This window comes from Chaetura pelagica, unplaced genomic scaffold, assembly GCF_000747805.2.
Source record: "Chaetura pelagica isolate M959 unplaced genomic scaffold, ChaPel_1.0 scaffold363, whole genome shotgun sequence".
NCBI classification, from domain to species: domain Eukaryota; kingdom Metazoa; phylum Chordata; class Aves; order Apodiformes; family Apodidae; genus Chaetura; species Chaetura pelagica.
In genome coordinates this window covers 1,522,852-1,545,967 of record NW_009952720.1, presented here as the reverse complement: position 1 = coordinate 1,545,967, position 23,116 = coordinate 1,522,852, and the positions used below count along the sequence as shown (strand labels likewise).

At 55.4% G+C, this 23,116-nt stretch overlaps 1 protein-coding gene across 1 annotated transcript in view; it reads right to left on the bottom strand.

Moving 5' to 3' along the window:
* Positions 1–4,457: 4,457 nt before the first annotated feature.
* SEC16B (SEC16 homolog B (S. cerevisiae)) overlaps positions 4,458–23,116 on the bottom strand; it is a 30,500-nt gene continuing 11,841 nt past the window's right edge. Inside the window, exons 2-26 of the mRNA XM_009994675.1 lie at positions 22,913–23,045; positions 22,305–22,411; positions 21,646–21,751; positions 21,425–21,536; positions 20,565–20,706; positions 20,086–20,243; positions 19,494–19,555; positions 18,189–18,321; positions 17,602–17,832; positions 16,931–17,028; positions 16,220–16,301; positions 15,997–16,114; positions 15,338–15,449; positions 15,090–15,195; positions 14,493–14,633; positions 11,517–11,630; positions 10,762–10,834; positions 8,196–8,438; positions 7,121–7,191; positions 6,670–6,816; positions 6,392–6,499; positions 6,126–6,165; positions 5,164–5,262; positions 5,007–5,083; positions 4,458–4,526 (exon numbers count right to left, since the gene is read on the bottom strand). Coding sequence (XP_009992977.1) covers positions 4,458–4,526; positions 5,007–5,083; positions 5,164–5,262; positions 6,126–6,165; positions 6,392–6,499; positions 6,670–6,816; positions 7,121–7,191; positions 8,196–8,438; positions 10,762–10,834; positions 11,517–11,630; positions 14,493–14,633; positions 15,090–15,195; positions 15,338–15,449; positions 15,997–16,114; positions 16,220–16,301; positions 16,931–17,028; positions 17,602–17,832; positions 18,189–18,321; positions 19,494–19,555; positions 20,086–20,243; positions 20,565–20,706; positions 21,425–21,536; positions 21,646–21,751; positions 22,305–22,411; positions 22,913–23,045 — 2,882 coding nt within the window. The remainder of the gene's footprint in view (positions 4,527–5,006; positions 5,084–5,163; positions 5,263–6,125; positions 6,166–6,391; positions 6,500–6,669; positions 6,817–7,120; positions 7,192–8,195; positions 8,439–10,761; positions 10,835–11,516; positions 11,631–14,492; positions 14,634–15,089; positions 15,196–15,337; positions 15,450–15,996; positions 16,115–16,219; positions 16,302–16,930; positions 17,029–17,601; positions 17,833–18,188; positions 18,322–19,493; positions 19,556–20,085; positions 20,244–20,564; positions 20,707–21,424; positions 21,537–21,645; positions 21,752–22,304; positions 22,412–22,912; positions 23,046–23,116) is intronic.

Sequence of the window (23,116 nt, the reverse complement as noted above, 5' to 3'; positions counted from 1 at the left end):
CAGACCCCTGCGTCACAGGTGTCACCAGGAGCTGAAGGGACACAGGCAGAGCCATGACCTCACACTCCTCTTAATAAATAACAGTTCTAAACCAGCGTGGCCTTGTCACACCCAGCAGGACCCACATGAGAGCCAAGAACTGAGGGCTGGGCAGGGCAGGCCTGCCCTGGAGGGGCCAGGCAGCCAGGATGCTGCTGTGCTGCAAGGAAGTCAGGTCCCACCAGCACATCAGGACTGTCGTTCTGAAATAAATCACCTTGTTTCAGGCACCATCAGCTCGGTGAGAACACTCTCAGCCTCTGGAGCTCAGACACACCTCCCTCTACAAACTGGTAGGAGCATCCCAGGGCTTCCTGGAAACATCCCAGGGCTTCCTAGAAGCATCCCAGCTCAGGGTTTTAGCAGAGAGCTCCCCCAGGCAGCAGCTACCACACTCCACAGGGCAGATCTCAGATTACAGGCCCTAATTGCTGCCATCAATCAGAGTAACAATTAGCATCAGGTGAATGCATTCCCAGTGCTCTCAGGAGAGGACGGGGAGGGAAAAAGAGAACCTGAGTCCCAGTTTCCCTCAAGTTCACTGGGAGGCCACCAGAAAGCAACTCCCAGGAAAACTTCCCAGGCACCCAATTTCCCCAGGAAACCTCAAACACAGAAAGCAGCCCCAAAAAAGAATGAACTCCCCCAGCCCTCACAGCCCAAGCAGACAGGTGCCACATTTGCACACCAAGAAGTTAAGGGAAGATCACATCTCACCCAAACCAAGCCATCAGCATCACCCACAGCCTCTCCTTCTCTGTAGCCCCTCCAGTGGAGCCTGACACCCCCCAGGCGTGTGCCAGACAAGGCAGACTTCAGCCTCTTAACACTCTCATGGCTCTTGGTCTCCATACCCCAGGGTACCAGCACCAGAGGGTACAACAGGCCACACGCAGCCTCCTGCATCCCCCCACGCACAGCTGTACATCCCTGTGGGGATCTGCAGGATGCCACTCGTGAAAAAAAACCTACCACCTGACTTTTTACATCCCCAAAGAGGGGTCAAGAGTAGAGACAGAAACTAAAGGTCTGGGGAACCAGCCCAAACCCACAAGATTGCTTAAACTATTTGCCAGCTCTGCAAATTTCTACAAGCAAGTCCTCTTATTTTCCTAAAAAAATAAACAGACCTAGACCATGTTGTGTCTCAGACCAGCAAGACATGTGAGGCCTCTGGTGAGAGCTTTGTGGGGTGCCCAGCCCATTTCAACCAAGCCAAAGAACTGGAAAAGAGCAAAAAGCTCCTACAAAGCCAGGGAAGCAACACAGTGACCCCACAAAGCACTGCCACCCAAAGTGCCCTGCAGCTGGGACAGAGGAATGGAAAGGTGTAGGGGTGCACAGCTACACCACTAGAGGCTGAAGCATCCCTGGCCCAGGAGCCTCATCCAAAGAGAAACCCACTGGGTTGGTGTGCTGGGATCAGCCAGATTCACCCAGCACAGGCTCAGTCAGCCCAGGGCAGCCCTGTGAGCCAAACCTGGAGACACCCAGCCCTGGAAGAAGGGATTAACCAAACCTGGTTAATCCTGCTGGGTGCTTGGAGCACTTGTTTGTGCTGCCAGAACGTCCAACAGCCCCAACACTAAGGAGGGTTGTGTTTCTGGGGGTGCTTTAAAGCCACCCACACTGGCCATAAATCCTCCCTGCTGTTGCTCTCACCCAGCTCTCCAGCCTTGTCCTTGGAGGGCAGCAGTGAGGAGGGATAAGGATCCCCCCAGGTGCTCCTCTGCAGGGCTGTGCAGCCCCAGGACCCCCCAGCAGCCCTGAGCCCTGCCCAGGGTGCCCTCTCCAAGGCTTACCCACCACCCTGGAGCTCACAGCACGTGGGGTGGAGTGTCCCATCATGAGTGGCTCCCAGACCCACAGCCTGCAGGTTTCAGCCCCACAGCTTCTCACGAGTGGGTCCCAGACTCACAGCCTGCAGGTTTCAGCCCCACAGCTTCTCACAAGTGAGTCCCAGACCCACAGTGTACCCTATCACGAGTGGGTCCCAAACCCACAGCCTGCAGGTTTCACCCCACAGCTTCTCACAGGTGGGTCCCAGCCCCACAGCCTGCAGATTTCACCCCACAGCTTCTCACAGGTGAGTCTCAGACCCACAGCTTGCAGGTTTCTGCCCCACAGCTTCTCATGAGTGGGTCCCAGACCCACAGCCTGCAGGTTTCAGCCCCACAGCTTCTCACAGGTGAGTCTCAGACCCACAGCTTGCAGGTTTCTGCCCCACAGCTTCTCATGAGTGGGTCCCAGCCCCACAGCCTGCAGATTTCACCCCACAGCTTCTCACAGGTGAGTCTCAGACCCACAGCTTGCAGGTTTCTGCCCCACAGCTTCTCATGAGTGGGTCCCAGCCCCACAGCCTGCAGATTTCACCCCACAGCTTCTCACAGGTGAGTCTCAGACCCACAGCTTGCAGGTTTCTGCCCCACAGCTTCTCATGAGTGGGTCCCAGACCCACAGCCTGCAGGTTTCAGCCCCACAGCTTCTCACAGGTGAGTCTCAGACCCACAGCTTGCAGGTTTCTGCCCCACAGCTTCTCATGAGTGGGTCCCAGACCCACAGCCTGCAGGTTTCAGCCCCACAGCTTCTCACAGGTGAGTCTCAGACCCACAGCTTGCAGGTTTCTGCCCCACAGCTTCTCATGAGTGGGTCCCAGACCCACAGCCTGCAGGTTTCAGCCCCACAGCTTCTCACAGGTGAGTCTCAGACCCACAGCTTGCAGGTTTCTGCCCCACAGCTTCTCATGAGTGGGTCCCAGACCCACAGCCTGCAGGTTTCAGCCCCACAGCTTCTCACAGGTGAGTCTCAGACCCACAGCTTGCAGGTTTCTGCCCCACAGCTTCTCATGAGTGGGTCCCAGACCCACAGCCTGCAGGTTTCAGCCCCACAGCTTCTCACAGGTGAGTCTCAGACCCACAGCTTGCAGGTTTCTGCCCCACAGCTTCTCATGAGTGGGTCCCAGACCCACAGCCTGCAGGTTTCAGCCCCACAGCTTCTCACAGGTGAGTCTCAGACCCACAGCTTGCAGGTTTCTGCCCCACAGCTTCTCATGAGTGGGTCCCAGACCCACAGCCTGCAGGTTTCAGCCCCACAGCTTCTCACAGGTGAGTCTCAGACCCACAGCTTGCAGGTTTCTGCCCCACAGCTTCTCATGAGTGGGTCCCAGACCCACAGCCTGCAGGTTTCAGCCCCACAGCTTCTCACAGGTGAGTCTCAGACCCACAGCTTGCAGGTTTCTGCCCCACAGCTTCTCATGAGTGGGTCCCAGACCCACAGCCTGCAGGTTTCAGCCCCACAGCTTCTCACAGGTGAGTCTCAGACCCACAGCTTGCAGGTTTCTGCCCCACAGCTTCTCATGAGTGGGTCCCAGACCCACAGCCTGCAGGTTTCAGCCCCACAGCTTCTCACAGGTGAGTCTCAGACCCACAGCTTGCAGGTTTCTGCCCCACAGCTTCTCATGAGTGGGTCCCAGACCCACAGCCTGCAGGTTTCAGCCCCACAGCTTCTCACAGGTGAGTCTCCATGGAACCTCCTGTGCTCCAGTTTGCACCCACTGCCCCTTGTCCTGTCACTGGACATCACTGCACAAAGCCTGGCTCTGTCCTCCTGACACTGCCCTGAACAGATCTGTAACCAGGGATGAGGTGGCCCCTCAGTCTCCTCTTCTCCAAGCCCAACAGACCCAGCTCCCTCAGCCTTTCCTCATAAGGGAGATGTTCCCCTCCCTCCAGCACCTCTGTGCCTCTGCCCTGGGCTCTCTCCAGCAGTTCCCTGTCCTTCTGGAACTGAGGGGCCCAGAACTGGGCACAACATTCCAGATGTGGCCTCACCAGGGCAGAATATTCATCCATAAGGGCCAGAGATCATTGAGCCCCATAGCTGAGGTGGGCACAGCCCTGCAACCCGAGTGTAGGGGGGCTCCAGGAAAGCTGGGGAGGGGCTTTTCATCAGAGAAGACAGTGATAGGACAAGGGGTGATGGTTTTAAACTGAGAGAGGGGAGATTTAGGTTAGATATTGGGAAGAAATTCTTCCCTCTAAGGGAGGTGAGAGACTGGGATGGGTTGCCCAGGGAGGAGTTGATGCCCCATCCCTGGAGGTTTTTCAGGCCAGGTTGGATGAGGTTTTGTGCAACCTGATCTAGTGGTTCCCTGCTCATGGCAGGGGGGTTGGAGCTTGATGATCTTTGGGGTCCCTTCCAACCTTAATGATTCCATGATAATTCAAACTACTCTCCCCCAAACAACCTTTTTCTCCCACATCTTCCATTTAAATGACTTTAAGGACCACCTCCTAAAACCCAAGCATCCTCCAGGGCCACTGCTCCAGCCTCTGCCACACACCCCCCCATAAAATAATCACAACCACCGTTTGTTTTTTTGTTAAAACCTTTCCACTGTTATTTCTGCCCCCCCTTGCTCACAGAGGGTTGGGGTAGCGACGCTGGGAGAGCAGCCTGGGTTGGCTGGGTCGAGAGGCAGCAGCGAGCTAGGGAGCAAGAGAGAGAGGTGGTGCAGGTCAGGTCTGAGGAAGAAACTAGTCCCTGTGAAGATGGTGAGACCCTGGAACAGGTTGCCCAGAGAAGCTGTGGCTGCCCCATCCCTGGCAGTGTTGAAGGGCAGGTTGGATGGGGCTTGGAGCAGCCTGGGCTGGTGGGAGGGGTCCCTGCCCATGGGGTTGGGACTGGATGATCTTTCAGGTCCTTTCCAACCCAAACCAGGCTGTGATGCTGTGATGGTAAGGGAAGGTTGCACCTCAGAATGGTGCACAGGATACATCCACAAGCATCTTGCTCTCCATCCCCCTGTCACTGTCCTCCCCCAGTTTATTTTCTTCATAGACACCAAAGGCTCACACCCAGCTCCCTGCCTGCCCACTGCAGGTTGCAGGCAGTCTGACATCACCCCAAAAAACCAGAAGCCACCCTCAGCCCTATCCCACAATAAATACAAGAGGATGGGCTCTCACCTGGGACACCTGGGTAGGGTTGAAGAGGGGGATTGTTCTCACTGGTGGGAGAGGTTGATAGGAGTTGACCTGGAAAGGGTGAAGGAAGAAAAAACTTAATAGCAACCCCTGGATTTCAGACACACACCCCTCCCTTCACACAAAAGTGCACTGCTCACCTGCTCTCCTCCTGGCTCCCCACCACCTGTACCCCACGAGCCTTTCACCTCAGCAGACACTGGAATAACAGAAAAGGAATTTTCACCTTGCATTCCTCCTGGGGCACACAGCCAAAAAAAACCAAACCAGCCTTAAAACTAAGAGGAGGAGCTTCTTAAAAGGCTGCCAGGGAGAGAGGGGTGAGGGGAACCCGTGCAGCACTTACTGGGGTTTCTGAATGGAGGCAGCACAGAAGAGCCTGTCCCAGCAGCCAGAGGAGCACTGAGTGAGGATGGAGGTGTCTGTTCCTGAAACCACATCCACCCATTTAGAGCAGAAGGTGCTTTCGTGGGGAAATCCCACACTTTTGGGGTACTGCTCTGCACCCATCCTGCTGCAGAGGTACCCCAAGAGCTACAGGCACCCAACCTACAGGGGAGCTACAGTGCAAGGAACCCCTGTCACAAAGCTAAACCACCTGGAGGCCTCAAAATGAGGCAAGATTCTGGACACCAGGCCTGTGTACAGCGTAAGGACCCCCCCTCTGATCCTCATCTCCTGCTAAGCTTTGAAAGAACACCCAAAACCTTCCCAGCTCCAGGACTGCAAGTCGGAACCAGGACGTCACTTCCACGAAGGCTCCTGCTTCAAAAGCTGCCTGCAAGCCCAGCACCAGCCTGCAGTGGAGCATCTAACACCCTGAGGACTTAGCCAGGACTAGGATAACTCCACATGGCTGCTCCCCTGCCTCTCCTGTGCTTCCAACTCAAGAGGTTTTCCATCCCTGCAGCTCCTCAGAGCTGTGCTGCTCAGAGCTGCTGCTTTCTGCTCTGGCAGAGGCAGGTGATCCCCACGGAGCCTGCTGAGTGCTCAGAGCACTTCCCAGATCATGGAGGGTTTTATCCATGTACAATGATGATGAATCAAGGATTCACTTCTAGGCTAAAAGGGCTCCCCATCCCACTCTGTCCCCACACAGACTATGGCCGTGAAGAGCTGTGCCATGGCACGGCCCAGCCACCTGCATGGAGACACAGGGAGAAACGTCCCCACACAGACTATGGCCGTGAAGAGCTGGGCCATGCCATGTGTGAAGAGCTGGGCCATGTGTGAAGAGCTGGGCCATGTGTCTCCACCTGCGTGGAGACACAAGGACAAATAGTGGGTGAAAGGACACGTGTCACCTTGTCCCCACGGCTGTAACCCTGGGTGTCACTTAGGGATGGGACAAGCCTTTCAAGCCCTACCTGTGATTCTGGTGTGGGGGAGTCAGAGGCTGCCTCAGCCGTGGCTGTAGAAGATGTCTCCTTGGTGGGCTTCGAGCGAAACCAGCCAAACCACCTGAATCCAGAGCTCTGGGAAATGAAGGTGGTCACAGTCGACAGCAATGGGTGAGAAAGTGAGGATGCCACGGCCACCCTGCTCCAGCTGGGAGCAGGCAGCTGTTTCACCCAGGTGAGGGCAGGCAAAGTGGGACAGGCCAGCTCAGAGCACGAGGCTTCACCTCGGCTCTGGCATCGCTCACCTTATCTTCACCTGGCTTCACAGCCTCTGCTGGTGCTGGCTTTTCATCAGCATCTTCAGCTGCACCCTCCAAGGAAGGCCTGCTGTCATCTTCCAAGGAGACAGTGGAACATTCCGAGATGCTCCGAGCCCTTGCCTTGAACTCATCCTGGCACTGGAGAGCAGAGCTGCAGCTTGGTGTTCTCAGAGCAGCCCCCCACCCCGAGCACCCCTGGAACCACTCTCCATGCCAGGCTTCATGGACAGCATCCCCAGGGACCTTCTGTGTCCCTTACAGAGCAGGAGAGGAGGGACAGCACCCACAGCAGGGTGCAGGGCTACCCTAACTTGCCAGGTCCCCAAGAGGATGGCTGGCACCACAATGGGGGTTTCCATATGAGTTAAATGATGAAGGATGAGCCAGCAAGTCCCAAATTCCCCAGTGGGATGTCTCCCTGACCCCTCTGACTCACCTGTCCTGCTGGGAGGGATGGCTGCATCTCCCTGAGGGACAGCAGGGTGCCCTGGGGCTCCCCAGCTTCTCCTGTGGAGAAGAAGAAAGGGCACAGGGTTTGACCTGAGGAGCTCCTGCCACATCTATCAGAGCTATTTTCAGTGCTTCTATCATCCCACCCCAAAGCAAAGTCTGTGTGGCCAAGATGTACCCTCAGGAGGTGTAAAAGTCCCTTCTGGACCCTGTCCCTGCCAGCACTAGGGAGGGAGGAAGCCACCAGCCTGTGCCAGGGCATCTCAGGAACCTGCTTTGTGCTGCTGAATAATGGAGCTGGTTTACCCATTAGGCAGGGAAGCAGCTCAGCTGCTTTGGACAAGGTCCAAAAAAAAAAAAATGCAGGCCTGGCTGCTTGCCCAGGGCAGCCAGCACTGATGGACACAACCTGCATGGGTGGCACTGGGGCAAGCCTGGGTCCAGGTCTGGGCAAAGGTGGGATGGAAACAAGGCACCTGGTTAAGGCAGTCCTGGCACCTCAAATCCTGGGGTCAGTTTTGGGCCCCTCAAGACAAGAAGGACACTGAAGGGCTGAAGCTTATCCAGAGATGGGCACCTGAGCTGGGGAGGGGTCTGTAGAACAAGTCTGGTGAGAAGCAGCTGAAGGAACTGGGGGTGTTTAGCCTGGAGAAAAGGAGGCTGAGGGGAGACCTTCTCACTCTCTGTAACTCCCTGAAAGGAGGCTGGAGAGAGGGTGGGATCAGTCTCTTCTCCCAAGTAATGAGAGATAGGACAAGAGGAAACAGCCTCAAGTTGTGCCAGGGGAGGTTTACATTGGCTATCAGGAGAAATTTATTCTCCTAAAGGGCTGTCAGGCCCTGGCCCAGGCTGCCCAGAGCAGTGGGGGAGTCCCCATCCCTGGAGGGATTTCAAAGCCCTGTAGATGTGGTGCTGAGGGACATGGGTTAGTGGTGGCCTTGGCAGGGCTGGGTTAAGGGTTGGACTTGATGATCTTAAAAGACTTTTCCAGCCAAAACGATTCTGTGGTTCCACTGCCTAGGGCCAGGCATCTTTCAGAGAAACGAGGCTGGAGCACTTACCTGCTGGTGACACCACCTGTGGAGGGGGCTCAACAAAAACCCCTCCAGGAGGGGCAGCCCTCCCTGGGGGCTGGAGCTCCTGCCCAGCACTGAGCTGGGGTGATGCTGGGAGCTGAGCAGGTGCTGGGGGCCGAAGAGAGGCATCCTCCTGGGAGCTGGGTACCCTGAGTGGCAGAGGCTCATACCACTGGTCATACTGGTAGCCTTCATCACCCTGTGAAAGCTCCTGGCCAGACTCTCCATCTGCAAATGAAAGCAAAAAAAAATAAATATATAAATCTCCACCTGAGGAGTTGGCTTTGGTGCTTTTAACTTCATTAGGCTGTTGCACAGAGTTCTCCCCTTTTCCATTATACATCAGTGGAGTCAGGGAGGTGAGGAGGGGCCCTGGGGAGCAAGGAGGGACCCCAGGGACCAGCCGTGGGCAAGGGAGGAGGCAGGGCACTGCACCAGGGAGAACCTTTCAGAAGCTTCAAGGAAGGTGGGTTGTGAAAGACAGAAGGAACCTCCTCTGGGAACATGCCTGAGGTTGCAAATGGACTCAGAAGCAAATGAACTATGGAAGCAGAGAGCCCAGGCACCAGCAGCACGTGCCCAGCAGTTCAAAGGAGCCTCCAGGCTTTTATTCCACTCCTGCTGCACACACCTCAGGCAGGAAAGAAAATTCACCAGGAAGCTGCAGCCTTCCTTCCTGCTCCACAGGAGCCCCTGTGGGTGAGTTCCTTGCTTCAGGCAGGCTTCTTCAGGCCTGCTGGTTTTGTCTGCAGGGCAGGTTGAGCAAGTGGGGTTTGTTTTGTTTAAAGACAGACACATGTTGCTGTGTCTGGTGTTGGGCAGGGTCTGGGCAGCACTGTGGCCCCAGATGCATGGTTTGCTTCTTCCAGCTCTGCAGCCTCCAGCCAGAAAAGTGCTGGGCACTGGGAAGTTTCCCTCCCATTGCCCTGTGGGCAGGACCCACACTCTGTGGGGCTGAGCCTGGGGTACAGATGATGGCACTTCTTGGATGCAGAGCTACAAGACCTTTTGCTTTGCCTGCTGGCATTGCCTCCAGCCCACTTGGGCTTGGCCTCTCATCCAGGAGCTGCTCAAGAGCCAAAGAGAGGAGGATGGATGCTCAGCTCCACCCTGAGCTGAGACAGAAAAAGACAGAGAAGTTCAGGCTGTAAGGATGGAGAGGGAGGTTATTGTGACTGTGTGGATCTCAGCTTGACACCTTGATTCAAGCTTTGTCTTTCCCAATGGAGGAATTCAGCACCAAAACATCTTTGTCTCCATGCAGGTCCCTGAGCCTGTGACTCTGGATGACCTTCTCAATGAAGAAGTGCCAAGCACTGGGGAAGCAAGATGCCAAGACCACAGGGAGCAGATCTGGCCACTCAGAGAAGCCACCCAATTGTAACTGCAACTTTTTTTCCAGGGAAGGATGATGATAACCCCAGCCCTGAGAGCAGCAGAAGTCAATTCAGGATTGATGACCCTTTTTACTGCTTGGGAGAGCTCTTTGAAGGGAGATTTGGCAGCAGCAGGAAAACCTGAGAGGAAGAAATGCCTTGGAAGAAGTTGGTCGTGTTTTATCCTGTCTGCACCAGCCTTGATTCTCCACCCATCAGTGCTGGAATTCCCAGCAGAAAGGTAGACCTGAGGAGAAGCAGGTGTGCCAAGGCATCCTGCTGGTGGAGGGGGCTGTGCAGCAATGCCAATGGGTCACCAGCCCCTGGCTTCTCTTTGATGGGACATTCCAATAGACACACTGCCCAAGCTCTTCAGCCCTTCCCTTGACAAGCCACCCAGAGGAGGATCAAGTCCTTCATCTGGATGGCTCGTGACTCTCTGGGTGAACTGTCATGGGAGGGGGAAAAGCAAAGGAATGAAAGAGACCTTTGGGAAGGGGCAATGCTAGGGCTTCACCAGGGGGCAATGCTGCAGCCTGGCACACAGAGGGATGAGCTCCTCCCAGGACCTTTTGCCCTGCAAGTGTGAACTCCCCTGAGTTCAGCTCCAGTTTGCATCCTTGTAGGAGCACCTGGGAACGGGGCCATCTCCCCTGAGCCTCAGCCAGGAGGGCACCTGCTGCACCAAGAGACCTTTGGGAAGGGGCAATGCTAGGGCTTCACCAGGGGGCAATGCTGCAGCCTGGCACACAGAGGGATGAGCTCCTCCCAGGATCTTTTGCCCTGCAAGTGTGAACTCCCCTGAGTTCAGCTCCAGTTTGCATCCTTGTAGGAGCACCTGGGAACGGGGCCATCTCCCCTGAGCCTCAGCCAGGAGGGCACGTGCTTCACCCACCCACCCACCCCCAGCCTCCCTTCTCCTCCCCCAGCACCCACAGGAACCCCTGAAGCAGCAATGATTAGGCCAAATCCCTCAGACTCTGTGTGGAGGGCACAAAGCATCGAGCCCTTGGCTCACAGTCCATCCCTGGCAGCCCCAGGCTGGGATGCATCCAGGCAGGAGCCAAAGGTTGGAGCTCTGAGGGGGTGTGAGGAGCAAGGAGCAGCTGCTGAGAAGTGTTGCAGGGGAGCAGGGAGCTGTGGCCATTGCAACCTGCTGCCTCCAATTTCTTTACCTGCAGTGGATGCAGCAGCACAGGAGAGCTCTAACTGAGCAGGTGCCACCTCCAGAGGGAGGTCATCTCCCACCTGCAAGGCAGCAGAGGGAAGCAGTGAGAAAACAGCCAGGAAAAGGGATGGCACAGGGCAAAGGCTAATGGCAGCACAAAGGAGATGTAAAGGGAAGTGTGGTGCTGGTGGGTCTTGGGGCTTATGACTTCCCCCCCCTCCCAAGGCTAAAGGAGCCCAGGTTACAGGTGAGACCCTTACCAAGGTGGTCACAGCAAGTGGGGGAGGCTGAGAATGAAGGAGAGCTGGAGACAGAAAAGGTCACAAAACCAAAAGCAGACATGCAACCTGAACAAACAGCACCATCCAAGGACCTGACCACAGCTCAGGGACCCCAGAGGACAGACCTGCAGAGTGATGGGCCTACCAGTGTCCTCTGCAATATCCTGACTGCAAGAGGAGGTCTTCATCCACCCACCAGCCCCTGGCTGCCCTTCTTGAGCCAAGACAAGGAGCATTTTGCCCTGTGGGTAGCTCTGCAGCCCTCACTGCTCACACCCTTGGGTACTGCAACCCCTCCTCATCCCACTGAAGCTGCAGGTCCCGTGGCTGAGACCACATCTCAGAGCTCACAAGCCAAAGGGAAAGGCACCTGGATAAAAACAGCCTTCTGACCTCCACACCCATCATCCCCTCAGGTCAGGGCAGAGGAGGAGGACGCTCCTGGAGACAAAACACCCCAGAATCCCTGGCTCCTCCTTACCTCCCACTCCTGGCAGCAGGCTCGGAGCTGTACCAGCCATTCTGGCTCCAGTGTCTGGTCCTGCTCTGGCATCTCCAGGAGCAGTGGGTCAGAGAGCTTCAGCCTCTCAGCCAGCTGCAGAGCCAGGAGGACAACAGGACTTGTCATGCATCTCAGCTCCACAGGGAAGAGACCAACCCTCACAACAATTGCACACGGTTGGACATGCAGATCCAGGGAAAAATAGCACCAGAGCTGCCCTTCTTCATAGTATGAAGGTAGAAGCAACACCAGCCTCTTGGTGCAAGGTTTACTCCTCTCCTGCATGCCTGCAGAGAGCTGTTGTCCCATGCCATGCCCCACAAAGCCTCCCAGAAGGGTTATCTCAGCCACCTCCACAGAGATGCCAAAGCTGCTCTTCACATCAGAGAAGCAAGTCACCATTTCCATCCTTTTCTCCTCCAAGATTAAAAAAAAAAAAACAACTCCCTTTAATCCCACTTGGCAGCCTGCTTAAGGCACTGGCAGGTTTGCAGGACACCCCACCAGGAGCCCTAGAAGCAGCCCAGCTGTGCACCAGCCCCATGCCTGACCCACAGGGCAGGATGGCAGAGTTGGAGCTAAGGGCTCACTCAGCTTTGCAACAAGCATTCCCATCACTAACAACCACTCAGAAAACAAAGCCAGGGCTGGGAGGGACCCTCTGAGGCTACCTGATCCATCTGCTGACACCCAAGACAACCCTGTGTGCCCACACCAGCCTGCTTGTCTGATTTGCTCTTACAAATCTCCAAACAGATTTCACAGCCTCCCAGGACTGTCCTGATGCTTCATGTCCTTAGAACTAGCTTTTTTTTCTTAATATCTAAGTGAAAACTTCCCTGCTGCAAGTTAAGCCTCTTGATTCCTGGTCCCATGGAAGCTGGGGGTCCAGGTAAGCACCAGCCCCTGAAAAGCAGCCTCCTGAATGCCAGGGAATGTCAGCACATCCCCCATACCTCCCCTAGTATATTTAGCCTGGAAAAAAACCTTCTTTGGAGGTAATTTTCCCCTCAGGCTCTTATCACTCCTGCTCTTCTCTTCTGCACTTGCTGCAATTTGACCCTGTCCCTGAGCACAGCATCCCAAGCAGGGCACAGTGCCCCAGCCAAGATCCCTGAGACCTAAGCACAGGGGAATTAGCACCTCCTTGTCTCACACATGCTGTTCTTGCTCTCACAGCCCAGAATAACACGGTAACATTGGAATTGGTTTTGTTGGTTTGGTTTTTATTGTTGTTGTTGTTTCTGCAGCAGCATCCTGTTCTAGCTCTGCTTGGTATTTTTTCCATGCTCCACTATCTCCCCCAGGTCCCTCTCTGCAGTATTGCTGCTGCATGGCCCACTTCTCCTGCAAGAGAAGGGTCCACACTGCCCTGGCCACAGCCTTCTCAATCACATGGGGTCCAGCTACCATCAGCAGAGCAAGAGGCTCTTCTGGGACAACCCATCCCACCAGCCCAAGGTGCAGCACAGGGCTCCCTGCAGAGCTAAATCCCAGCCTGGAGAAACTGCTTGGACAGGGGGAGGTGGCACTCAAAGCACTACTTTTCATCCATGTCTTCACTGAATTTTTCTCTTCCTGGTATCGACCCACTTCCTGGGGATTTATCAAGCTCCCTCTTAGCTCCTTTGCACTCCTTTATCTTCTAGGCTTTGCTACCAGGCTGCTGCATCAAGGGTGACCAGCAGCCTCCCAGAGGTGACTTTGCAGCACCCTCCACAGCCACAGGGCTCTCAGCTGCCTCCCTTCAGCACCAACCTCATCAGCCACTTCCTGTTGCTCAAGTTTTTCAAAACCAAGCCTAAACCAGCACCAAACCCACTTCCCAGCAGGTTACAGAGACACAACCCCTGTGGCTGGAGCCCAGCTCAGGACACAGGACAACCATGAAGAAGAACAGAGCAACCCAGCACCCAGCCAGGAGTCTATAAGACCCACCAGTCCCCATCTTCTTGCAAGCACACGTGTGTTCATCCCAAATCAATTGCAGGAAAGAGGAAATTAGAAGCATGATTACTCCTAAACGGGGGGAATGTTTAATCCAAAAGCTAATGTGCACTTTGATCCAGTATTAATGAACCAGCACCTGGTTGTGTGTCGTCCCCAGCTTCAAAAGAGGGGAAGTCTTAATCAAACACTAATGTGTATCATAATTTGTAACACAGGCTGAAACATCAAAGATAAGAGGGTCCACGAATGCACTGGTTTTTCAGATGAAAGTGTTTTCTCCCAGGAGGAGCATTATTCCCAGCAGAACAGCAGATCTGAGAGGCTGTTAGACAGTAAATAGGTTTCAGCACTGGGGTGGGAGGGAGGCTGTTTCAGCCCAGTTTGGGGTGATTGCTAAATCACCTGCCTCAGCCAGGCATCCCTGCTGCCCCTCATCTCCCAGCACTGCAGAGCTTTTGCCCAATTCCCCATGGAGAAAGCCTTGGCACTGTCCCAGAGACACATGTGGAGCAGGCAGGCCTCCCCCAGAGGGAACCTGGGACAATTTCTTCCCTCCCTGCCCCAGCAACCCAATCACAAAGCAGAGGAGCTAAGCTCAGTGCTAGGAGCTGGGACATGCTCCTGCTGGTGCCAAAAAAGCCCCTGGCAGACAGATGCAATTGTGGGATCATGTGCTGGGGGAGGAATGTCAAGCACTCACACTTCAGCCCCTTCAATCTGTGCCAGTGCAAAGTTAACAAAGCCCCTCCCAAGCTGAAAACATCCTTTGCTTCCAAGTAACTCTGGTCCTACTTGGCAGTCAACACAATTTCTGTGTTTTCTACTGTCAATCCATGGGTATTAGAGACCCCCCCAGAGGGGCTGGCTTTGCCCTGCTGGGGCAGCAAAACCATGGAGGGGCTGCTCAGAGCTGCCAGGGGAAACCCCAAGGATACTTCCCACCGGCCCAGGTCCTGAATGGGTACCCACCTGCCAAGGATGCAGAGGATGGGGACAAAGACTCACCTTCATCACTTGCTGAGCCAGGACAGGGTGGGTGGCTGGACCCTGGCCCAGGAGGGCAGTGGCAATGTGCTCACAGTACTGCAGGGCCTGGGCTGGGAGCCCATGGTCGGCCAGGCGGGAGGCGTAGAGGAGCTTGTAGACCTCAGGGGAGGGAAGCAGAGCAGGCGTGGGTGAGCAAGGAGATGCTCGTGCCCATGGGTCACCACCTCATCCCTCAGAGGTCACCTGCAGCTCAGGGGACACCCCCCACCCATCCCCACGGGGCAGTCCAGCCGTGCTCCCCACACTGTGGTGCTGTCATGAGGTCGAACTGACTTCACTCATCCCACTTGGGCAGCAGCATCCAGGTGCTTATTTGCAAAAGGGAAAGTCTGTCCATTACCCAGAGACCAGGAAGGCAACCAGACCTGAGCAAACACCAAACACCATGCCCCAAAACCTGCCCAAAGCCCTGCCCCAGAGGAGTTCCTTCAGCCAGGGCATCGCTCCTGAAGCCCAGGGAGAGGACAAGCTTTGGAGGCCAGTCTGAATCCCTGGCTTCAAGGGGAGGGACAGATGTTTTGGGGCAGGTGTGGGCTGCTTGCACACATCTGATACCTGGAAGGGGAGCAGGAAGGATTCAGGCTGTCGGAGCTGCTGGCAGTACTCAAAGATTTCCATCCTCTGGATGGCCTCTGTCCTGGCAAACTGGGCAAAGGTCTGACTGCAGAGGAGAGGGGCAGGCTCAGCAAACAAGAGGAGACCTCTCCCCCCAGCCCCAGGCAGTGGCTGGAGAAGCCCAGGGCAACAAAAACCCACCGACCAGGATTGGTTTGGCATTCAAGTCAAACCCTGGGCTTGCTCACCGGTGGCTGCTGCCCAGCAGAGCCATGCGCTCTGTCTTGGCCCCAAAGTAGCCAAAAGGAATGTCTGCCATCAGGTAGCAGAAATGAGCTGCTTCCACTGCTCCCCTGCCAGCTGGGTGGGAGGAAAAAAGGAGACACTTAGTCCCTGAGAGGTCCCTGCATGGCCAGCATGGCTTGGGAGCTCCCCAGACTCACGTGAAAACCCAAACCCAACCGCCCCACTTTTCTCCCCTCCCCATTTGGATCCTGAGCCCTCTCATCTTCCCAGTTTTTGGTGTGGTTTTTTTCCCAGCTGCTGCTTTCTGTGCTGAGGTGGGGGACTTCAGTTCAGTGGCAGGGCCAGGGGAGCCTGGGCAGGTCCCAGCTTCACCTCTGCAGGTCCCAGCTTCCCCTCTGCATCGAACCCTTGAGGGTCCCTGCCACTGGGAGCAAGTTTCAGTCTCTGCAGCCACATTCCCCCAGGTTCAATTACTCCAGGAATCTCCAAAAAAGCAGCTAATGGATGTGCCTAAGCATGGCAGCTCGAGGGGTTCAGGTGTGCACACCCTGTTTTCAGCACTGACGTGCATCCCTATCAGCATGGACATGCATGGTGACCTGCAGGTGTCCAGCCAACTGCTACAGCAGGAACAGAACTGCTCACAGTGATCTCAGCTCACCCAGAGTGTCCCCCATGGTGAGGATGGCCCGGTGGTTCAGCTCCATGTCTCCAACCTTGTTGGACAGCAGCACAGCCAGGTGGGGCCTCCAGTCTCCCCACGTGGCATCCCCACAGCACTGGAGGGAGACAAGAGGAGAGGGAAGGTGAGCAGAGATGGCAGCCACAAGGTGGACGTCACAGGCAGGTGACACAGGACAGGGATATGCCTCTTGCTTACAGACCAGAGCTGCCTGAGGGATCCTTCCTGACATGAGCTGGAAGAGGGTCTGCAGGGGGTCATTTGTGGCCAGTGTGCTGGTGAACCTGTGAGGAGACAGCAGAGACAAGGCTGCCAAGGTCCCAAACACTCAGTCACCTCCAAGGGCACAACCCAAATGCCCCAGGAAAGCTGTGTCCTGAGAGGCTTCCCAGAGAAGACAGAAGGGACAATCAGCCCACCAGAATGATCTCCATCACCTCCAGAGCAGGCAAGTCTCCAGGACAATGCTGGATAAAGCCTCCTTTAAAGGATTCAGGTTGCACAAGACAACATTTCTGCTTGACACTCCCTGAAGGGATCAACATAAATTCCACCAGAAAACATTCACACAAGTGGGATGAACAGCTCAGACCAGGCTGGATCCCAGTGAAGATGGCTCAGCTCTCCCCCACCCTAATGACTGCCCTTGGCTAAAGCCAAAAACTCAGAATAAATACACCCAGGGAATGGGTTTCCTCCTGCTGTTCAGCCCCCACTTGGTTTCTCCTGTCCCTCAAGAAGCCCAAAAGACTCAGGCCCATCTGGTTGGATGCCTCCCCCTCCCTTTTGCTCCTCTGAAAGGATCCAGACAAAATCAATGCTCTTTTTTCCATGCACTGGGACACCCAGAGGGATAACAGGCTTGGCAGAGCCAGTCAGAGCAGGGTACCTTGCTTTAGCTTCTCCACCTTACCCAGTGAGCACCCAGCTGTAAGTCCGAGGGTCCATCTTGCTGGAGAGGAAGAGGGCATGGCCCCACAGCTGGTTTCTCATGGCCCAGACCAGAGCATCCTGCAGCCAAAGTGAAGAAACAGGGTTTGCAGTAACTCTGCTTCCTTGCCCTCCTCCACTGCCTGGGCACTCACCCTGCTCAGAGAAGAGCCCAAATAACTGCTCTGGCTTTGGCAAATAGTCTCCAAAAAACTCTTCCATGTTCACAAAGGCCCCTTTTATCTTCCTGCCTTCTGGGACCCTCACAGCAATGCTGTCTTTTCTGGATTCCCAGGGCTGTGCTGCCTGTTAGCTCACCCTGCCACTGCTGTGGGACCCCAGCCTGGGCACCCCAGCTTCTCTGCATCCAGCCCTCCTCACTCCCTGTGCTGTTGGTGTCCCTTGAGATCACAGGTGCAACTAAACCCAGGGTGCTGGTAAAAGCCTCTGGCTCTTGTCTTCACTTGGGACCCCATCCCAATCCCCAAGGGTGGGAAATCACTGCTGTTTGTACAAACCCAACTCGAAATGCTGATCCCACCACCACAAGGCACCGCCTGACTCCTCTTTCCTTTGAAACCCACCCAGGGAGGCCAAAGCATCTAAGGAAAAATAAAACAAACCATCAGTCCCGTGGCCCTGCTCACCACTTACTTTCTTCCTGCCATAGTAGAGGAGCTTGGTGAACTTCTCCACTATCTGTGCCTGTGTCTCCACCACGGGAGGGACCTCCCCGGTGAGGAGGTCCAGCGTCCCCGGCTGCCGCGACACCCACTCGTCGTCCGTCAGGCCCGTCGGGTTTGTCGTGGGCTCCTGCCTCTTGTACTTCTCCCTGCCCTTGCAGTCCTGCATCAGCAGCTCCGCCGTGTCCGAGCCCACCATGGACTGGGGAAGGGGAAAGGGGAAGGGAAGAGGCAGGGCCACAGAAGCTGCTTAGATGTCTTCTCAACCTAGCACGTCTCCTCACCGGCGCACGGGTGGAAGGCAAAGGAGTCTGCACAACCAGCAAAGACCTTCCCAGCACCCTGAGGGTCTTACCCACCTGCTTCCACAGGTTAGAGTTGGTGGGTTTCATTGGATTAAGGGAATAATCCCCTTTAAAGCATAAATGCTGGCTCCTTGGTGAAGCAATGCAATGCTTTTTAAGGTACACCCTCCCCCCCAGAGCAGCAGCAGGGTCAAGGGGCATGTGAGTTGTCTTCTAAGAAAAAAACTGTCACTCCCTTCCATGGGACACCTACCCCGTTCTGCCGGCAGAGGAGGACCAGGAGTTTCCAGAGAAGAGCTGAATCTCTGCCTCTCTGTGTTGACAGATCACAGCTTGTGATCTTCTGCTGACAAAACGTCATCACGTCCCCCTTGTGCAGGTCTTCCCTACAACCACAGAGACAGGCATCACAAGAACCCCAAGACAGAGCAATCTGGGACATCATTCATACTGAAACCAGCCCCAGGCTCACTGGTGGGGATGCACAGGGAGAGATGGAGGAGAGAAGACCACCAGTGCCAACGACCACATCCCACATGGCTCACACCAAGCTCAAAAAGGCATAAATTTTATCATGAATATGCCACTCTGCAGATGTCGATGGTTCAGGGATGCAGAGTGAACCTCTAACCCTGCTCTCCTGATATTTTCCCTCCACCCATCTGCAAAGAATCTTGGCTTCACTTTGCTGTAGATGCCCAAGGCTGCTGGAGCTGTGTCTTTAACTGGCACAGTGCAGGGAGAAAGACACTGGTGACCACACCAGCCCTTTGGGTCTGAAACAGGAGCAGAAACCTTTGAGCTACATGCCAAGCCAGGCAGGGCTGCTGTCTTACACCAGAATAATCAGACAGGTGGAGAGAAGGATGGCTGAGACACAATCAGCCAGGAAAGAGGGGCTGGGGAGATGGAGATGCTGATCTTGGCTCAACCACACAAACATATCATATGGAGATTCCCAGCATCCCCCACTTTGGCACAAGTGGTAACCTCCAGGTCTTCTACCCAGATGTTTTGCTCAGTGGGTGCTTTTTTCTCCCCCTGCATGTTCCTTTTCTCTCCCAGTTTTGGTTATGAGTGACCATTAGACATGCTGGTGTAACTGGTAGGACACAGAGCCAACCTGATGCACTTCAAGCCATGATTCATCCCCTGACTCACACTGGATGAAGGTGCATCCCAGGCCTGGATCCTGCTCTCTGCTATTCTCAGTCTCAGGGGATAAACACACTAGGAAAAGCTAAATCACAGGTTGACTCAGGGCTTTAGACATCCAAAGAGATCTCCCAAAAATCAGTTTGCTGGGACATGAGTATGAAAGAAGATCAGAGAACCAAAGCAAACTAAACTCACACCCCATGAATGTTCAGAAGAACCACCTCCCACAACCAAAACCACCCATCAAAAGGGCTGGGCTCCTCATCTGGACCCAGACTTGACTTGGGCCAATATCTCAAAGCAATGAGGACCCTGAAAGTCTGCCTGGAGCTCATGTCTCCACCACCCAAAGAAGAGGTGTCAGGAGGACACAGCTCCTGGTGCTGCTGGTGCATCATACCTGGCCAGGGGCCCTGGAAAGGCCTGTAGCTCCTCCAGCTCTTTTGTGTCTTGAAGGATTATCTAAGAAACAAAAGCAAATTCAGCAGCTGGACTCCAGCAATCAGGCCACCCCCAGCTGGGCTACCTGAAAGGCAGTGCCTTGGCCAAAGGTTTAAAAGTGCTGGTGAACCCATTCTCTGGGCAGTCTTGAGGTAATAGACAGATTCTAAACCATAACATGGACCCTAGAGCTAAGGTCCAGGAAAGAAAGGCCTGTTGAGGGGGCATCTACCACCTTTGGGAGGCAAAACAAGAGACTGAAACACTGTGGTAGACTCAGGGGATGGATATTGCCTCTGGATTGGAGCACTTTGTGCAAAATTATCCTTCAGAGAGGCATGGACTGTATCTGTCCTTATCAGAGGAAATCATTTGGAGCAGGTGACACATGGCAAGGGTCACAGAGCAGCAGGAGCAGGATGTGGGGCCCAGAGACTGAAAGCACAGGCTGGCACCATGAGGACTCAAGAGCCCATGTGAGCTGGAGATTAAGAGGGCAGCAGGGGATGGGAAGGCTACTGAGGGTAGCAGGGAGCCAGTCCATGTCATACCTCCATGCTGTGTATCTCAGCTTGGGCTAGCTGGCCCTCAGCAGGGTGGTGGGGACACACCAGCACCAGCTGGCCTCCAGCTCCAAAGCAGATGGCCACGTGTGGCAGTGAAAACTTGAGGGGTACCAGCTGGGCTGGGCTGGACACCAAGGGCCCCCCTGCAACAACACACAGGCCACCATGAGTCCCCTTCACCCCCACCAGGGAGGAAGTGATCAGGTCTCAACCTGGCTGCCCCAAATTGTCACCCTGCACCGATCCCCCGTGCAAAAACTGTCCCCTCAAGCTTGTCCCCTCGTGCACAGCAGCTCCTGCAGCTCCCAGGGCAGGGCCACCAGGTTGCACGCCCACCCTTCAGCCCCCCAGCTGGGTCTATGCACCCTCACAGCCTCCTCCAGAAATGGCCCAAGATGTGAGGCAGCAAATCTGAAGCCCCTCTGAAGCACCTCAGAGGGGACCAGGACCCCCTGGCACCTCACCTGCTGGCGCTGGGCTCCAGGTGCCCAGAGGTGCAGGGTCGTAGCTGTCGGCACCATCCCTGATGTACTGGCTGAGCTCGTGGCTGCTGGAGCTGAGCCCCGAGTCCCGGTACTGCAGGAGCAGGCTGGGCTGGCCCGAGGGCTGGGGAGCAACACAAACCTGGCTGGGAAGCTAGGGACACCACTGCTCTTCTGCTCCCAGGGCACCGAGACGGGCTCTGAAGTGCCCGGTGGGAGCAGCACAGCCCAGACAATCCCCATCTGCACAGATCACACCCTTCAGTGTCTTGGGTTCATCACAACACCTTCTTCTGCCCAACTCAGTGGCTTTTAAAATTATTTACATCAGCCATTGGTCTAGACCAACAGCTTTCCTAGCCCTCATCATAGAATAGTTCAGGTTGGAAAGAACCTTGAAGATCATCCAGTCCCACCCCCCCTGCATGGGCAGGGACACCTCCCACCAGCCCAGGCTGCTCCAAGCCCCATCCAACCTGCCCTTCAACACTGCCAGGGATGGGGCAGCCACAGCTTCCCTGGGCAGCCTGGGCCAGGCTCTCACCACCCTCACAGGAAAGAATTTTTTCCTAATATCTCACCTAAATCTCCTCTCTTCCAGTCTGAGATGGTTCTGGCCCATCCCATCACTTCATGCGTTTTTTAAAAGCCCCTCCCCAGTTTTCCTGGAGCCCCTTCAGGCACTGGAAGCTGCTCTCAGGTCTCCCTGGAGCCTTCTCTTCTCCAGGCTGAACACCCCAACTCTCCCAGCCTGGCTCCAGAGCAGAGCTGCTCCAGCCCTCTGAGCATCTTTGTGGCCTCCTCTGCACTCACTCCAACAGCCTTGCTTATCTTGAGGTTACCTCTTGGGGCTGGCCCCCAGCTTCCCCCAGATCACTGCTGAGGGTTTCTTCTCCCCCTGCCCTCCTGGCAGCCAGGATATAGTTGTCCTCAGAGGAGCTGTAGGCCTGAGTCCTGCAGATGGGAGGAAAAGGAGACATCCTGAAGGTCTAGATTTTGGCACCAGCCACCAAAATGACCATGAATGGTTGCACCAGGAGATGCTCAGACTCTCCACCATTACCTGTCCTGCCCCGGGGGGCTGGCAGCCAGGTTGGGGTGGTAGCCCCTGTAGTAGTGCTGGTCCTGGTACTTGGTGCTCTTGCTGTAAGTCTCTCCCTGCCTCAGGTCTAGAGAGAAAACCAAGATGTGGTGTTGCTGCTCCTCTAGAGCCACAAGCCAACACGAAGTGGCAAAAGAAAGCAATGAGTCAGGTGACATGCCACGGACACCCCATTTGCTTCCAAAATTAGCCCAACATGCTGGAGGGATGATAAAACCCTGCACATGTTTACCAACACAGCCCTGATGCCCCTTCCTCTTTTCTCCCTCCACTTTTCAGCCCAGGAACTCAGCAAGAAGGAGGCCCCAGCCACCCTGACCAGCACCATCAGCACCAAGTTCAGCCCAGGATCAGGAATGATCCAGGGTTTCAGCCATGGACATCAAGACCAAACATTCCCTTGGGTGCCTCTAGTTCCTGCTCACGTTTCCCAAATGCAAACTGAGGACAGTGCTCCATGGGGAGAACAACACACCCAGCCCAGGAGCACAGGCAGGGGAAAGTCCTGGAGATGTGCAAGCTCTTGGAAAAGGACCCATCCTGGGAAAAAAAAAAAGCATTCACCTCTTCTCCTTCAAGCGAGCTGCCCTCATCCCCAGAGCCAAAGGATAAACCTGTACCTCTGTCACCCTGCCAGGCCACCTGCTGCCACTGGTGGCTTTGGTAGGTGTAGCCATCCCCATAAGTGCCTGCTTGGTACTGCCAGGGGGGGTCTTCATATCCTTGCCTGAAACACAACACAAGGGCACTGCTGCAGGTTCTGGATCACATCTGGGGCTCCACTCACGTGCTAGATGTGATCCTCAGAGGCAGAAGAGGTGATGGGAATAAAGCTGGGTGAGCTGCCCAGCAGCAGGGCCAGAAACTGGTCAAGCATCACACTTAGAAGGAGGAGCAGGAGGCTCGGATGCCTTCCCATCCTCATCTGTGTTTTCAGGGCTGCCCAATTCCAGCTCAATGGTGTGGACTTGACACAGGGACCAACTTCCACCCGTTTTAGGAGAGATGCCCCAAAAGCATCTTCTCTCCCCAGCTCTGGAGCTGCCGTGTCCCCTTGCACTGAATCCCAGCCCCAGACACCCACTGGCAGCTGCTCAGTGCTTTGCCCAAGCTGTGATGAGGGCAGGACCTGCGTTGCAAGCCCAAAAAGAACAGCAAAGTGATCAAACCTTCAAGGGCTTTCAAGGAGGGGGCTCGGTGCCAGGTGGCAAAGGGAGGCAGCTCTCACCTGGAGTATGGCTGGTTGGGGTACTCAGCCCAGGAAACAGGTCCATGGGTACCCCTCCAGGGCTGGTGACCCTCAGCCCAGGGCTGGCTGGGGAGGTGGCTTCCATCCCAGGAGCCTGGCCGAGCTGGGGGTGCTGCACGGAGGAGCTGCCGCCGGGGCTGGGCTGGGGGGCCCTGCTGAGTCTCTCCCCACCCCCCTGGGGCT